We start from the raw sequence: 16,376 nt of genomic DNA on the forward strand, positions 1-16,376 counted from the left end.
AACACAATTCCATAACATACACCATACACTTTCCAACACCATACACTAACACACAAACTCACTCTAACACCGTACAACTACACATATATACTTACACATATATACTTATACACACTCTCCCCCTCTAACCTTGTGAGGAGCCCTGTCTTCACTGCAGCTCCCACTTTCCATGTGAGCCACCCTACTACCACAGGGTCACATAATGCATGTTAACTAACCCCCCCTCTTGGCACCTGGGTGCCATGCAGCCTAACCAAGCCCCTAACTAAGCATCTCATCTTGTGATTTATTTACTGGTATATCACCTTTGAAATCCCTTCTTATATAAAGTGAGTTAATTCACAATATCTTTGACAAAACAAACATTTCTTGTTGGACTGTTATTGCTGCTGTTGTGGTATAACTACATAGAATACGTTCCATTAGAAGGTTACTGCTTCGGGATTCTCAGGGTATTCCAGGTATTATAATACCACCAGTAGATAATAGGCACATGTAATTTAGACTATTATTTTGCACATTTTTGCTAATCTTACAGTCCTTTTTTTTCTTATAAATTAAATGTGTATTATTTAAGCCTGTAACTACATCAGTGCAGTTAAAGCCTGGCTTTATTACATAGCAGTGTTATATCTGTTCAGAGCACGAGCCTCTTGCGTTTGTACACAGGAGTAAATGCACCTTAAAATAACCTGTGACATTTATTGCGACGATGCAAGGAACATGCACATTAGGCCCAGTGCTATTCACGATCTTTAAGGTCCATGATGTTATTTTGAAAAACTGACCAAATGGCTTTTATCTCCATGGACAGCTCATTTCATTAGTGTATATGCACTCAGAACAAGGACTCGTTCAGTACAGCTTATTGATCCTCTAATATAATAACTCTGATGGACTTGCTTTAGTTTATCATTAAAGCGTATGGACAGCATGGGTTATAATTCATAAATGACAAACTCTGGTAAGTGAAGCCACATGGCTGACACTACAGAAAGTGCACTGTTATAGACAACGTATGTGCATTCATTTGAATGGGTAATGACAGCTCCTCTTACTTACTCTCAAACAGCTGGTCTAAAAAGGTCTTCTAGCAGTCTAGTCTCACTGCACGCTACGTTAAATACAGTATATATTATATATACATGACATATAGTTATATATATATATATAGGTAAATCTATGTGTCGACTAGTACACAGTATCATATCGACTAACATCTTAACAGCTGCACTCATGGGTCCATATAGGATGAATAAGTGACCCCCAACTTTGCGCCCTTACAATCACTGGGGGATCACAACAAGTGTTCATGGCCATATGTTGTTTACCAAGGCCACTGGCAGACTCCCCCACATTTCCACTGGCAGACTCCCCCACATTTAAATATTTTGATATCAAAATATTATTAAATTATACAATACAGACAAGATGCAAACGTAAGTATAGCCGACAACATAAACATAGCTATACAATACTGAGTTGTCTCAAGAATATAGAATTAAAGGTCAGGGATCACACTCATTTACACAAAATCTATTATAGTAAAGAATATAAAAAAACCAAAAGTCAAATAAAGTTAAATAAAATGTTGCACATATATAGAAAACACTCTCCCAAATACTTAGAAACTTTGCCGGTATATGGAATCTCGGATGTCCGCTTATGGAGAGTTAAGTTTACAACTATGATCCACAAGCAAATTTTTCTACAGATATGCTCCGTTTACACTATTTTGACTACTACTATTAGGGGCCAGTAAATGATATCCGTTACGTCTGTTTATCCTGACGTTTGTTTTTAATAGCCATTGCTAGATTATCTTTTGATGGTTTTTATATTGGGAGATGTGCCGGTTTTTCAGTGGCTCTAGCACATGTGAGTGTAATCTCAATGGCTTCCATATACATTATTGCATTTAAAATCACACATTTGTCTGTGTGTGGGGGTTTATTATTTTTTTATTACATGTTTATATGCTGAAATAAGCCACTCAAAGTATTTGGAGAATGTTTTCTATATATGCGCCACATTTCATTTCACCTATTACAGGGTATTGCAGTATTTTTTCCCTTGACTAAGCTTCCAACAGTAATTAGACTTTCCTATAATGGAACAATACAACATCGGGATTCCTGAAATAAGTTCCGCAAAGTAAACTTTCTATTACATGCTGTAAAAGCGTAGATCCCACTGAAATAAACAAGGAGGTGATGGAACAGAAAAGGCATTGTTACTTACTCTGTGGCATACAAGCTGGCGGTGGCTTTGATGACCATGTAGCACAGTGTAAGGGCACTGAGAAGGCCGAAGCTGGCAATAATAAACCATTCTTCTGTTGACAAAGGAAATGGGGGGAAGTCACACTCTGTAGCAATTTCAGCAGCGAAGCCAACAATTTTTTTCACTCGCATGCCCAAGAGATGAAGGGGCAAAGAACAAGGTGGCAGAAAGGGCCGCACTCACAGACCTGGCCTGATCGACCAGGATGGAAAGCAAAGATTAGTAGCTTTACTTGTCGGAGAAAGAGAACAAGAAAATTAGAGAGAAGATGATAATATACACGTCAAGGAGAAGCAATAGGAGCTGAGGCAGAACTCTAAGGCACGTCAAAGAGTTAGCAACTTGGAAGGATGAAGTGGTGCCGCAGAGAACATGGAAGAGTAGGTTACAGATTCAGCTGTCATAAGATTAAATACGCATTCATCATTCGCTAATTAAACATTTATATTCATAATGTATGTCATAAACAAGAACAAGTTATGCTTCCATAAACAAATTGTCCAGTTGCTAACAGATCAATCAACCTACGATCAATATGTCAAGTCAGTGTCATAAGTGTTCCCTATTCACCAAACATGCAACCAATGAGAAACCAGCACACAGATTCCATCTCCCATTGGCTGCGTATGGACTGACATTCTACAAATTAAGTAAGTTTGATTTAAGAAGGAAAGGGTATAAAGAGCAACTGGGGGTGCAAGATTTAAAAAGTAGCTTCATCACCACAGCAACACATGGAACGGCCCAATTAGCATGAACCTTCAATTGGTTTCTATAGTGATGCTTTTAAAACTTTGCAAAAGAACTGCTGTTTATAAATAGCTGCAAAAAAACTCAAAATAAATGCAAATATAATTCAAATCTGATGATTAGTGTGTAACAACCACGTATAATGCACATATCTGACAGTTTTTCTAGGGTTAATTGTTTTACAAAGTATGTTACAGGTGCTTTTACTTATAAAAGTTCTAATTGCTAAAATAAGGTTGTATAAGGATTTTTGAATGAACGTACCTAGACCCCAAAGTTAGCGTTTAATATTGAAATTCTGGCGTAGGTAGAGAGGAGAATTGTGCCATTGTGGATATTGGTATGGTATAGCTCTATACTGATGCAGGCGCAGCTGTGAATTAAGGTCTTGATAGCTTTATAAACAATGTTTTCCTCTATTGCTTGCCTTTTCCAGCATGGAATGCTTTTTCTATGGCCCTATGAGGTCCAGATTTTTATTGTAAAGGTTTAGGTGGCATTTCCAGCCTACTTGGGTCTTGACCACATCAGCCATTTTTTCCCAGGATACATACACATGTTGGTGACTAGCACATACATGCATGTGGGATCTTTTTCCCTTTGAGTTGATCCATTACATGTATTCCACAGATAACACTTTACATCTGCTTTTGTCTTTTAGTGGTGGAAAAAAGGGCTGATGTTTTTGGTCAACCTTATGTTGGAGACAACCCTTGGGAACCCACCTTGATCTGCCCCTGCATGTTTATCCTCTAAGGGACTTGTTTATGTAGAAGCATTAAGTTTATTAGAACAAATATTAATATATGTATTGTCGTTTGTTTGATGTGGAAGGACAAAGGCGTATAAGTCTGGAAGACTTACCTCCATGGACACTAGGGAGGCATGCTACAACCTAGTTGCCCCTAGACACATATTGCTTGCATTAAGCAGGTATAAAACTAGTCTCGAAGGAGAAAAGCAATAAGTGCATATATTTGCTGATATCAGTCTCCAAATAAGTTCCCGAACATTATTTAACAAATGTAGCTAGCTTTAATTCCTGAAAAATGGATGTCACTGCTCTGTTAACCACAAACAATGCTAAAGCCTTCCATTTAGCTCTTATTAAGTTAGGTGCCATGAAGGAAATATAAAGAAGACATCGAACCTTTAAATCACAGTTTATTGTTCCTTCACAAACAAAATAAATTCAACAATATCACATAAATCCTGTGAACTACTAGCCTTTTATTTCCTTACTATTATAAAAGATCCAAACCAGGAACTGAATTGACTTAATTCTGGAAGAATCACTCATTAACTGAATTTAGAATTTATTTATATGTAACCACTCGGAAGATCATATATGAACAGCTCTGCTGCACAAACAATATGTAGCAATTATCCTTACGTCTTTTAGTAGTCAAATGTTTCAGTTTTTTGGTATTAATATTTGGTTTTCACGTCCTCCCGCACCTAAGTACTATACAGTGATACCAGGGCATTGAATTTAGAGAAAACATGTGCGCATGTTTGATTTCCGCACAGATGTATGGGAGCCATGTCATCAAGAGGGGGGTGTTGAGGTGTTCTAGAAGGCTTAGAAATTTGATTGTGAAGTAGAATGAAGAATGGCTCACTAGTCCTTCAGCCATAATGCATTGAGTGCTAGGGGGCACATGAGACAAATTAACTGCAGTTACTGCACACTCATGTGATACTCAAAGCGGTTTACAAGTGAATTAATGTGTGATTAACCCCCATCGTTTAGAAGAAGGGTCTGCACCATTGGGCTTCTGACGTTCACGGCTTATTCAACTGTACCGACACCATTGGTCACGGCCCATTTGGCATTTGCGCAGTTTGCTAGCCTGGGAACTCACAATGTGATGCTGGGTAATTTGAATATCTGTTAAATATCATAATCATCAAACATTAATAACATAATTAGAACACAAATAGTAGATGATTTCAGCAATGGATTTAATTACAGAACCCACAGGTAGATGTAGTAAATAATTTAGTTATGGTAAATTCTTTGAAGCTGGCAGATCCTTTTAAGTGTTGATCACTGGTGGTTCACTGGGGTGGCATCTTTACCTTTCTCCCAGTGGAGAGTATTTGGAGAGGACAAAGGGTGATGAAAAGCCAAATGGGAGAAGTTGACGGTCTGATAGGTGGTCTAAAAAGCCTCAGAAGCTCGGCCGTCAGCTGGTGAATCTGGAAGGGCGAATCCCACTGTTCTGTTACCCATGGGTCATCCAGGTTTTTTTTAAAACACACATTACTTTGTGACACTGCAGCGATGCAATTAATTCAGTCCATATATCTGAAATGTGCTGCACAACGAGAACCCCATGGGGCACTTTGAGTTTCACACATTTAACCCACATCTCCTAAATCATGGTGCCCTGGCATTTGGGATTGTGTTAGGCTGTGTACTATGGTTGCACAAATTTAATTCATGAGTAAATATGTTAAGGCTCTTGAAATATATATATATTTTTTAAAGAACAAATTCCACTAACTAGAGGTAAATTTTATAAATAAAAACACAACATTGAACATGTAACTATTTTTTTTTATTGTTCTTGTAATGCAACTATTTAAGCTAGTTAAAGGTAAACTGTAACTAAAGGTCTGTATAAAAAGTGTATTTTTTCAGCATTCATACGCAGACACATACATGTATATATACATCACGCACATACATACATACATATTTGGTAAATGTATTGTGAGTTATCATGTGCTGATCCTTACGGATTGTGTGAGCAATGTGTATATTTAAAGAGGAGCTGTCACATCCTAGATAAAACCACAAATCATCTCAGAACGCGCGAGTTTAGTTTAAATGATCTTGCTCTGTATTAGTATGCAAATTTCCCATGATTTCCCCAAATTCCTCAGTTCACTTATATCTGAATCCTATTGAACAGGCTGTGTATAAATCTGTTTATAACCTCTGTAAAGCTATTACCAGAATTATCTTAGGTCAACCTAAGTTAGAGCAGCATGATGGCAGCTAACATACAGAAGACGACGTACAAAACAACAGAAGGTAACAGACATTCATGTTATATTAATACTTAATGGAAAAAAAATATATAAATGTCAGAATTGGGACCAGAAATAATCCAGTACGTGACAGCCCCCCTTTTTCGCAAGCGTGTTCTGTTATTTGGCCGGCCAGGGGAGGCCAAGGCCTGATCTTTCACGTCATATGGTTTACACAGCTCGGGTACTGTTAAAACATGACAGCCTGGACATAAAACAATATTATTTTACATACAAGAAAATATTTTAATTAGTTTCCATGTAACTTTTCATCTTTCACTTACATGTGCTATAAACTTTGGCATAGTCAAAACCGTGTGTACTGACAATAGTAAACATCCAACGCGCGTAAACTTATCAGCTACCAATAAAATTGCAATTTGCTTTAAATAACAAAATTATGGCCAAATTGTTCTAGGTCCATTATAAATAAAACGTATCGTGGGCCGACATCAAGGTGGTGTTGAATCCTTTTAATCAGAGAAAAGAGAGGTGGTCTCTGCATGTTTTACCTTTCTTGAGTTCGGAAGCAGGTTGGTAGACAAAAGAATCCACTGAGTGAAATGCTATTAAATAACTTAGAACATTGAGGAATAGCTTTCATTATTTTAGCTACAAGATACAAGCGAGAGAAAGTAGAGTCACTCTGTCTGGCAGAATCGTGTGGGCTCCCATTTAATCAAATATAAAGCATTGACAATGTAGGTCTGAAAATGTTTTTTTTTTGTTTGTGAAAAAATATTTCTCAAAATCACATTTAGGGAAGTAGCCATCTTTAGAAGCGTGTGAACGGGTGAAATTCTATATAATTATGTGATCTCTTCTGTTACCAGACTCACTTGTCACAGCGATGTTAATTTCTCCTGTCCTTGGAGTGACCTCTCCATCCTGAGGAAGCACTACGGAGGACCTTAGAGATTCCAAGATCAGAGTTCCTTCTTCCGTTGGATCGCTGGGTGCTGATCGGCGGGTCGTGGACTGCCCCCTGGTGAGTCTTTCCATGTCGAATGCTACATTGTCTGTGCATGGCACGTTAGTCTGGAAATACATGCACAGAAGGAAACATTTCTCAATTTAAACCATAATGTGCGATGCACAGAAGGAAACATTTCTCAATTTAATTCATAATGGGGAACTCAACTTAATATATGCATTTAGCCAGTCTTTTCTTAATATAAATCATTTTAGTGGATATAAAAAACAATACAACTCAATAAAACAAAACTGAACAATAGCTTTTTTTAATGTGACACGTTGGTAGCCAGAACCTAATATGTTGCCTGTCTATTGGATAGGATTCTACTGGATTGAGAACGGAACCTTTCTGCCAGGTGATCTGTGAGCATATATAAAGGCTGTGACATCCCAACAGGGAAGGCAAACAAAGTCTTCTAGCTGGGTATGAGTGTATCAAAGTGTTCTACAGCCCTAATAGTCACAATAAATATGTGCATAGAAACATCAGAAAATGTATTTGTAAATCAAATTGTATAAATAAAATGCACAATCATTCTTCCAAACGTGCACAGAAAAATATCCTTTATTTGTTGCACATTTTAGTCAGCTTGGAGTTAGGATGGCTGGGCTTATGCTATGGTCATGAGAAATTGGCAGATGGAAAAACCTTTGGTATATTTCTCGAACCAAACTGATTGTAATGGGAAGTGTGCAAATCACAGAAATGTACAATAAGGCATTCAGAAAGAGATAGATCGGTTTTAGAATGCTTTGGGTTCCAAATATGAAAATAAAGCACATTTGTCTGGGAGAACTCTCCCACTCTGGACCTCAAATGATCTTCTGTCCAGCCCAGGTGTCCCCCTTTTGTACTAGTGCAGAATATTTTGTGTGTGAGTTTATAACACTAGCCCTAATATGTTTGTTTCAATTGTAGAAAATTAGTTTAGAAATTGTTTTTGTCTATCTGAAGTCCCTCTGAAGGCCCTCTTGGGCCATTTGGTGCAATGGGAGGTATGGCCTTCTAATTCATGGAACAGGATAGCTGTATGTGGATACAGAAATATTACATGTGCAAAAACACATCTGTAAACTTTAAAGGAAATATAATATATTAATAATAATATAAGTAATGTGTGCTTAATGGCTTTTATAATGTTTTAAACATTTTTTTTTAGTTGTGCTGTCCCCATAGACTAATTTCCCTCATTGTGGTACCCGGCACTAATACATTCCTGCTGCCTTCGCCAGCTTTGATGTTTAGGATAGCTTAAGTACTCTTATCTTTCAAATAATCCAGATTCTCTAGATTTGGTAGTAGGAGGATAGCAACTTTATACTGGATTTGAAAGTTGTTTACTTCAGAAAAAATCAATAGCTGTAAGTGGCTGATAATATTTTAATTCTAAATGTGATTCAAGAATTGCTAAGCTGCTTTCGAGCATGATAAAACTAGAGATGGCGGATGAGCCAGATCCCATCCTCGAGAGCCTGCTCTGCGGCAAGCGGACCCAGACTCACCCAACCTATACACAGGGTTCCCCCAATTGTCTTTCTAGAGGCAGTTCTCTGAGCTATGGATGGGCATCTAAGACCCCTCTGTCTTCTTAACCACCAAGAGAGAAAAGTTTAAATAAAAAAATATCATTGCAACAGAATCTATGGGCATTTATTTTATCAGAATATTTATTTTATCAAGATGCCTTGCTGATACGGCCAGTTCCGATTTTGAATAAGGGTCCTGTGCATATTAGTTCACTTTGGCATACTTTTACATGAACTCAAATAATACATTAACATGCCCGATGCCAGACACGTAGCTGTGATAGTCTAAGGACTGAGCCAGGATTTGTCCCATCAATTAGATCAATATATCGCCTGCGGCAGGTATCTAATTACTGGAAAAAGCAAGATTTCTGAATGATAAATTAACAGAAAAAACAGCTAATCTAGCAGACAAGCTTACATGAAAAAGGCCAGGTTATTTATATGGTGGGGGGAAATAGTGTGATGGAGGGCAAGCCCCGGGGGGAGGGGTTGGGAGAAGGGAGTTGGTGGGGTAATTAAGATAATAAGCTTTCTGCAGGGTAAGGATGGCGATCATCCTTTCTTACTTTAGCATATTTATTTCCTTAAAATATATAGGTGTTTCCATGACAACACAATTCAGTTTCATTTGTTTTGTCACTGGATAAAGTTACACTAACAAAACAAGACAAACTATTGCACAAAGCCGCTGTCAAACTTCTTCGATTTTCTTTTAAAAGATACCGAGTCTCAGGACATGCCAAGCTGCCAGTGGTTTTGTAGGAACAGAGCTGTCTAGAGGCAGACGCAGGGACTGGGTATTCAGCTGTGAGCCAGCAAACAGTTCACAGCATCGGTGGCAGCTGCAATTTGTCATGGGGAGAAAAAACAGAGCGATAACAGATCCTGTAGGGTGTTGACTGTTTGGTGCCCTGATAAGGTGAAGAACACTGGAACCCAACCTGTGTTCTCTGTCTGGCACACAAAGCATGCTTGAATCCCAAAATAAATGTAAAATTACAAGGGAATGACACACAGCCTACACTTTGTAGAGAGTGGGAGATAGTGTTCCCCGGTTCCAAGGTCTGACAATACATATGACAAAAACAGGTTGGACAGGTCATTCTTTCAAGGCATTTGATGGGTAACCTGCACCCTATTTGGTGCAGTCTACAACCTCCTTTACTTTACAGACTACAGGCAACATCATAGCAACCAACAAGCAATTTCAAATTTGTGGGGATTGCTTTAACAACTTGGCTAATGCTCTGTATCGTGTGGGTAGAACATCCTGTGAGGTCATGAATTGTGTTTGATATCATAACACTGGGTCCGGAACACTCTAAAATTGATATGTACACAATTTGTATTTCAGCCAGAAGACGTTAGTTGGGTTAGATTGGTCATAGGCAGCTGCAGGATATTATCAGAGTTTTATAACTTACCGCAATTCCCAAGGCCTTCAAAATATTCAGTTTGCACATGGGACAGGTGCAGTGCTCACTTAACCACGGATCCACACACAGCTTGTGGAAAACATGCCTTAAAAATAAAACAATAGCAACGACAATTCATAACTGTGAGATGTAATTATCATCCAATATCTATCCATCCATTCATCCATCCATCCAAACACATGTATACGCTGCTAGTAAATAAAAGGCACATTGAGTTATTCAAATATTTACTTGATGTGAACCAATTCAGCTCTCCTTTTATACTCGCGCCATAGCTGGATTTCAGACACAAGAATTTTTTGACACAACATGTTTTCCTTCCCATGTGAGCTGCTCTGACACAGACCTTTCTCTGTCTGTGTATTTAATGTTGGCAACCCGTTTAGTTTGTAAGAGGACATGATTAACACAGCTTCTATTCCACTTCAACACAGTCTTGTCTATTGCATTTATTTATCTTGGGAACATTAAGATTGCTGCCAATAATCCAATCCTGGGTCGTGGGAATGTTCTGACAGCAAAAGCAGTATGATTTAAATGAGAGCTTGGTACATGATGTCAAACGCAACCAAATGGTGCTTTTGATGTATTGTACAGAGGGGAGGGGTAACTATCTACGCAATGGGATACCCACAAAGAGATATGAAACATAGTTCCAACAGACTCCCCACATTTCCAGTTTGTAATATTTTAATACTTTTCTATTAACAGTTTTGATTTTCAGCAGAATGAACTCAATGTGAAAGATCACTACTCTTGCTCTACGAATGATGAGCCAAATGTCAATGTTCATTTAACATCAATGATGTTACCATTAAACCAATCGCTTCCATCCAGGTCGGCTCCAAGGTCATGGGGACCACCCAAAGTTCCTTGTTAAAAAGAGTGGGCTACTTTGGTACCTACAGACCTACAGAGCTGCACACACAATGACCCAATAAACTATTCAAGACACATTTAAATAGTTTCTTTGAAAGAATGTTGAACATTTAATGATTGGTATGACTGCGCTGTGGTGTGTTAGTAGAGATGCTAAAACTTTATGCACAAATAAACTCCCCCTCCACTCAGTGGCCAGTGCGGACCCCTGATCAGCTTTGCCACATGGACCACGGAGTGGAGTTGCAGGCAAGTACTGTAGGAGATGGAGTGGCTACACTGGATTATATACTACTAAAACTTTAGCCTGAAGAACAAAGATTTTTCACATTCTTCTAAACCATAAACTCTCTAACAAAGTGTAAACAAGAGTAAATAAAGAGATCTAATATATAATTTATAAATGGACTTTGCAGATGGACTTTGCACAGCTAGATGACCCAAACAAGAACAGAATGGCATCAATTCATAAAATAAAACCATTTCAAATTACTGGAATTTAAAAATACACTATCATGAAAATAAAAAAAATGGTTTACTTGTGCTTCTAGTTCAGTGTTTATAAAAATAGTTTCCTATTTTTACACTCCAAATTTTTATTTGCAGTCAAACCAGTTGTGTTACAAAGTACCCCCTCTGAAAAAAACATCATGTTGCCATCACTAAACTTTGCAAATTTCTTTTTACTAGATTATTTGACATGGTTGCATAAAACATACAAAACAGATGGCACGCTATAAATAAAATGTAATAAGTAGAGAGTCTGGCATTTAACCAGCTATCCTAACGGGATATCTGTGTCGGGGTATTTGGATAGAGATGGACAGGATGTGTAGTTGGACCCATGGTGATGGCCAGACCGGGTACGGGGCAAGGTAAGGATGAGATAACCTTCTCACCTAATCTGGAAAGCCGTCTCATGGCACTTACCTTCAGAGTGTTGCGACATGGTCACGTGTCTGTTTATTTTACTGATCCCTAGGCTGGTCAATGGAGATTTCCTCCACTGGTTCTTGATCCCTACTACCTGCAAAAGTGCAACAGTTGTGCAGCTACATGGGGCAGCAGGACACTGTCTGAAAATTGTGTTTGTCCTGCAAAAACTAGGATACTTGGAAGGTATGATTTATGTCAAACCATATACCGTATTTCCCCATGTATAAGACGCACCTTTTTTTTTTTTTTAGAAAAGTTTGGGGTCTAAAAATTGGGTGCGTTTTATACAGTGGTGGTAGATTTTTTATATATAATATTTTTTTTTACCGGAAAGGGTACCTGCTGCTTACCTGTGTTGCTAATCAGCGTCTCAGCACAGGAACCCAGTGGAGTCACGTGAATGCACATTGCATCACATGACTCCGCTCCGTTCCTGTTCCTGTTCGAACAACGCAGAGGGAAACAGCGGCCCCCATGGAAGTCTGCGATCTTCAGTTCAGGTAAGGTGGGGGAGTAAATGAATGAATATGTGTGTGTGATAACATGGATGCGTGTGTAGGGGGCACAGGGAGGGGGCGCAGGGAAGCTGAAAGTGAAGTGCAAGTACTGGCTGTCTGAGCATGATAGGAGTGTGATTGCTAACAATTGCTAGCAGCTAACATCAATCACACTCATATCATGCCCAGGCAGCCAGTACAATAACTTTATGCAATATATATTTTTTTAAATTTCGTCCCCCAAAATTAAGGAGTGTCTTATACTTGGGAAAATACGGTATGTAGTGGTTAGACAAGAATGGCATTTTTCTATTGGCAAGAACTTTTGACATGCCAATCGCAAAGGTTCCTGTGGGTGTCATACACATGTGCACTGTGCATAATTATTGATGTGTATGAGAAAGTAATAGCTATCAGCATAATGCAAAACTAAGTTCACTCCACATACGATCATTACTTCTGCATGATCACTGCTCTGCTAATTATTAACTATTGGGCTACATACAATGTCTGAGATAAATATATCACAAGTAATCGAATAGCAATCCTAAAGTAGGTTGCAATGGAAAAAAAAAATTATCGGCTGGATTTAATGCCCGTGACAACTCTATTACAATTAGCTTAACAACAATCCATAGAGCACAATGGAACACAAATGATAAAACCAGTAATACATTTGCTCTCAATTAATCCAGGCAAATATATAAATCGTTTTTTTGTTTTGTTACAGTCGCTTGGGATTTTTCTATTATGTTACTTGTAATAGATTTGTCTACGGCATTAAATCCAACCCACTAACTCAGATAAACATATCACTGTTTTGATCTCATTTTTTCCCATTGCAATATATGCATGAATTGCCATTCAAATACTAGTGACAGATTTATCTCGAGCATTGAATATAGCCCGTTGTGTCTGTATTATTTTGTCTGAACTTCAATTCAATGCCTCCCAGTCTGTCATTACCATGATATCATAACAAAGTATGGATCAAAGCAAAAATGCTTTAGCTGTTTCATATTACACTCTTAGGCTAGGTTTCCACTTGGGTTTTTTTAGCTAAAAACGCCTATAAAAACGCCAATAGTGCCACCTGGCGTTTTTTTGTGAAAAACGCATGCAGCCAGATGTTAGCTGTAATTCAATGGGAAATCGCAAAATGCCATTTCCACTTGGCGTTTTTCTGTTTGGCGTTTTTTCAGTCCTCTTTGGCGTTTTTCTGCTTTTTTGGGCTCTGTGGCAGTTTTTCAAAACTGCAGCATGTTGACACTCCGGCGTTTTTTGCAAGAAATCTTGGCTTTTTTTCTCCAATAGAAGTCTATGGGAGAGAAAAAACGCCATGAAAAAGCCATGTGGGTTTATTGCCTTGGCGTTTTTTATGGCGTTTTTTCCACAGTTACAATGCAGAGGATGGACCCAGTATCTGTGTGTCCTACGAGAAATAGGCTGAAAACAAACAGTTTCACACAAAACAAAGTCCTGGACTGGTTCATATTGAATTTTACACCATTTGGAACAAACATGCCATTACAAACAAACATACGCGACCAGATCCTGCGTGCCAAAAGCAACAGCAAACAATTTGCACCATCATTTGGGGCCAATCTTCCCAGAGGAGCAGACATTCGGAATAAAGCATGCCTTACAAACCACAGAAAAGAGACAAAAGGGTCTACCAAGTAAATGACATCAGGAGAGGGCAGATACTTGCCATTTATCCTAATCCCTTTTAGCTGGGTGAAACTTCTAACTTGTAAAGGCTGGAAAAACTGCCTAAGGTCAAAAAAAGCAATTTCCACAGAAAGGCTAAAACGCCAGAAAAAACTGCAGAAAAAACGCCAAAACGCAGGTAAATGCAGCGGCAGTTTTCTTGGCAGTTTTCCTGGCGTTTTTCATCAAGAAAAAAACGCCGGACAAAAACCCAAGTGGAAACCTAGCCTCAGACAGACAAATTAATGTTAAAACACCCTTTCCACACTTTGTTACAGCTATTCAACTCATGTCATGCTTAATTACCACGAGCTTGCTACAGATGATGGAACTTTTAGTGTTAAAAATTCTGTTTTTTTTCTTATAGATTTTCTCGGCTTGTTTGAAAAATCCATTCCAGGCCTGATGTCGATAATTTTGTGCCAAGGGAAGATCCCCTCACAGTGACAACAACAAGTACCAAATGACTGTTATGATTACTCTTGAAATAAACTAAAGGAATTAAGGATTGATGGGGCGTTCTCCTATAGATCTCATAATTGCCTGATACCATGCCTCAAGTGATGGACAGATACAGACACAGCATTCATCATTGACATCCATTTCAGCAGTGCTGCTGTCTTAGTGTTTCAGTATCCACAGATAATTGAATAGAACCAGGCATAAAATCATTACTGTGGAGAGCACAGCATCTCCGAACCCCATTACTGAACGCTCGGAGAGAGGCTTAGACTTCGGTACACACAAGCTTTGTTCATACGACGGCACAGAATGTGCAGACTGGCTGATGAGTTTATTTGAAGCTAGAACAAGTATTTTGTAGAAAAGAAAAAAGAACAAAATGGAAATAGAAAACCAGAGAGAGAAAAGAGGAAGGAGTAAACTAGACAAGGAGACAGAAAGAACAATATAATACTATATGACTAAATGAGAAAATGTGTCACCAGGGCTTCTTTATCACATTGGTAGGTTTTGATAAACCTTCCCCCGTCATACAAATCCCAACTATATTTTTAGACAAAATTAGACCTAAATTTATTCTTGAAAAACACAAATGTTGGAATGTTGACTGCTGGTAATGGTTACCTAATCTGACCTAGTGCTTTGAGTATTTGCCCCTTTCCAATTACTGTTTTTGCTTATTTGTCACAATGTGAGTTAACACAAAATGCATTTCATTTATCGAAGGTAAAGAGTTAATCAAAACCTATATCACCCATGTGAAAAAGCAATTGTCCCCTATAACTAATAGCTGGTTGGGAACACCTGCAATCAAAGATTTGCGATAACCGGCAATGAGTCTTTTACATCACTGTGGGTGTCCCGCTCTTCTTGGCAGAACTGTTTTAATTCAGCCACACTGGAGGGTTTTCGAGAATGAACTGCCCTTTTAAGGTCATACCTCAGCATCACAATCAAATTAAAGTTAGGACTTTGACTGGGCCACTCCAAAACTTTCATTTCTTTTGAGCCATTCAGAGGTAGACTTGCGTGGGTGCTTCGGATCATTGTCCTGCTGCTAAACCCAACTGCACTTGAGCTTTAGCTCGTGAACTGAGAGGGTTTTCTGATAGCAGAATTCATGTGTCCATCAATTATGGCAAGCAGTCCCAGTCCATCACACCAACACGACTGTGTCTGACTGTTGATATGATGTTCTGTTCTATCTTGATGCCAGATATAATGGAACCCATGTCTTCCAAAAAGTGACACTTTTCACTCATCAGTCCACAGAATATTATGTCAAAAGTCTTGGGGGTCATCAATGGGGGTCATTGTGAGGTTTTTTTTCACAAATATGAGGCAAATCTTTTTTTCTGTTTTGGTCAGCAGCAGTGGATTTTGCCTTGCAACCCTCCCATGGATGCCGTTTTTGCATAGCCTCTTTCTAATTGTGGAACCGTGAACACTGATGTTAACTGAGGCAAGTGAGGCCTGCAATTCCTTACATGTTAGTCTGGGTTCTTTTGTGATCTCCTGGTCGGGTAGTCGATTCCTCTTGGCCTTTTTTGGTAGGCCAGCCACTCCTGGGTAGGTTCACCACTGTTCCATGTTTTCTCCATTTGTAGATAAACCTTACTGTAGTTTGTCCCAGAGCTTTTAAAATGGCTTTGTAACCCTTTCCAGACTTATAGATAGACCATTTGCTTTCAAAGTCTATTTAAGTATGGCAAATGTGCAAAAATAGGAGAAATCGAGAAAGGGGCAAATACTTTTTCAGAGCACTGTAAGTCTCACTGTGAAATGTGCACCATGTGGCAACTCGGGTGCTGCAAGGGTCTGCAACTTTTTTGTCTAGCTCCCACTGTAACACACTGCAGAGCACTGATTACCTAAAGGG

At 38.7% G+C, this 16,376-nt stretch overlaps 1 protein-coding gene across 3 annotated transcripts in view; it reads right to left on the reverse strand.

The window, feature by feature from the left end:
* The window catches only part of RNF130 (ring finger protein 130), a 95,608-nt gene that overhangs the window by 14,141 nt on the left and 65,091 nt on the right, over window positions 1-16,376 (reverse strand). For 2 of the 3 annotated variants that reach the window (XM_053463616.1, XM_053463614.1), the window contains 3 exons: window positions 10,002-10,098; window positions 6,912-7,110; window positions 2,242-2,335 (listed from right to left, as the gene is read on the reverse strand). In XM_053463616.1, the coding sequence (XP_053319591.1) occupies window positions 2,242-2,335; window positions 6,912-7,110; window positions 10,002-10,098 (390 nt within the window). The remainder of the gene's footprint in view (window positions 1-2,241; window positions 2,336-6,911; window positions 7,111-10,001; window positions 10,099-16,376) is intronic. The other variant, XM_053463615.1, reaches the window with a different exon arrangement.

This window comes from Spea bombifrons, chromosome 4 (assembly GCF_027358695.1).
Source record: "Spea bombifrons isolate aSpeBom1 chromosome 4, aSpeBom1.2.pri, whole genome shotgun sequence".
Lineage (NCBI taxonomy): Eukaryota > Metazoa > Chordata > Amphibia > Anura > Pelobatidae > Spea > Spea bombifrons.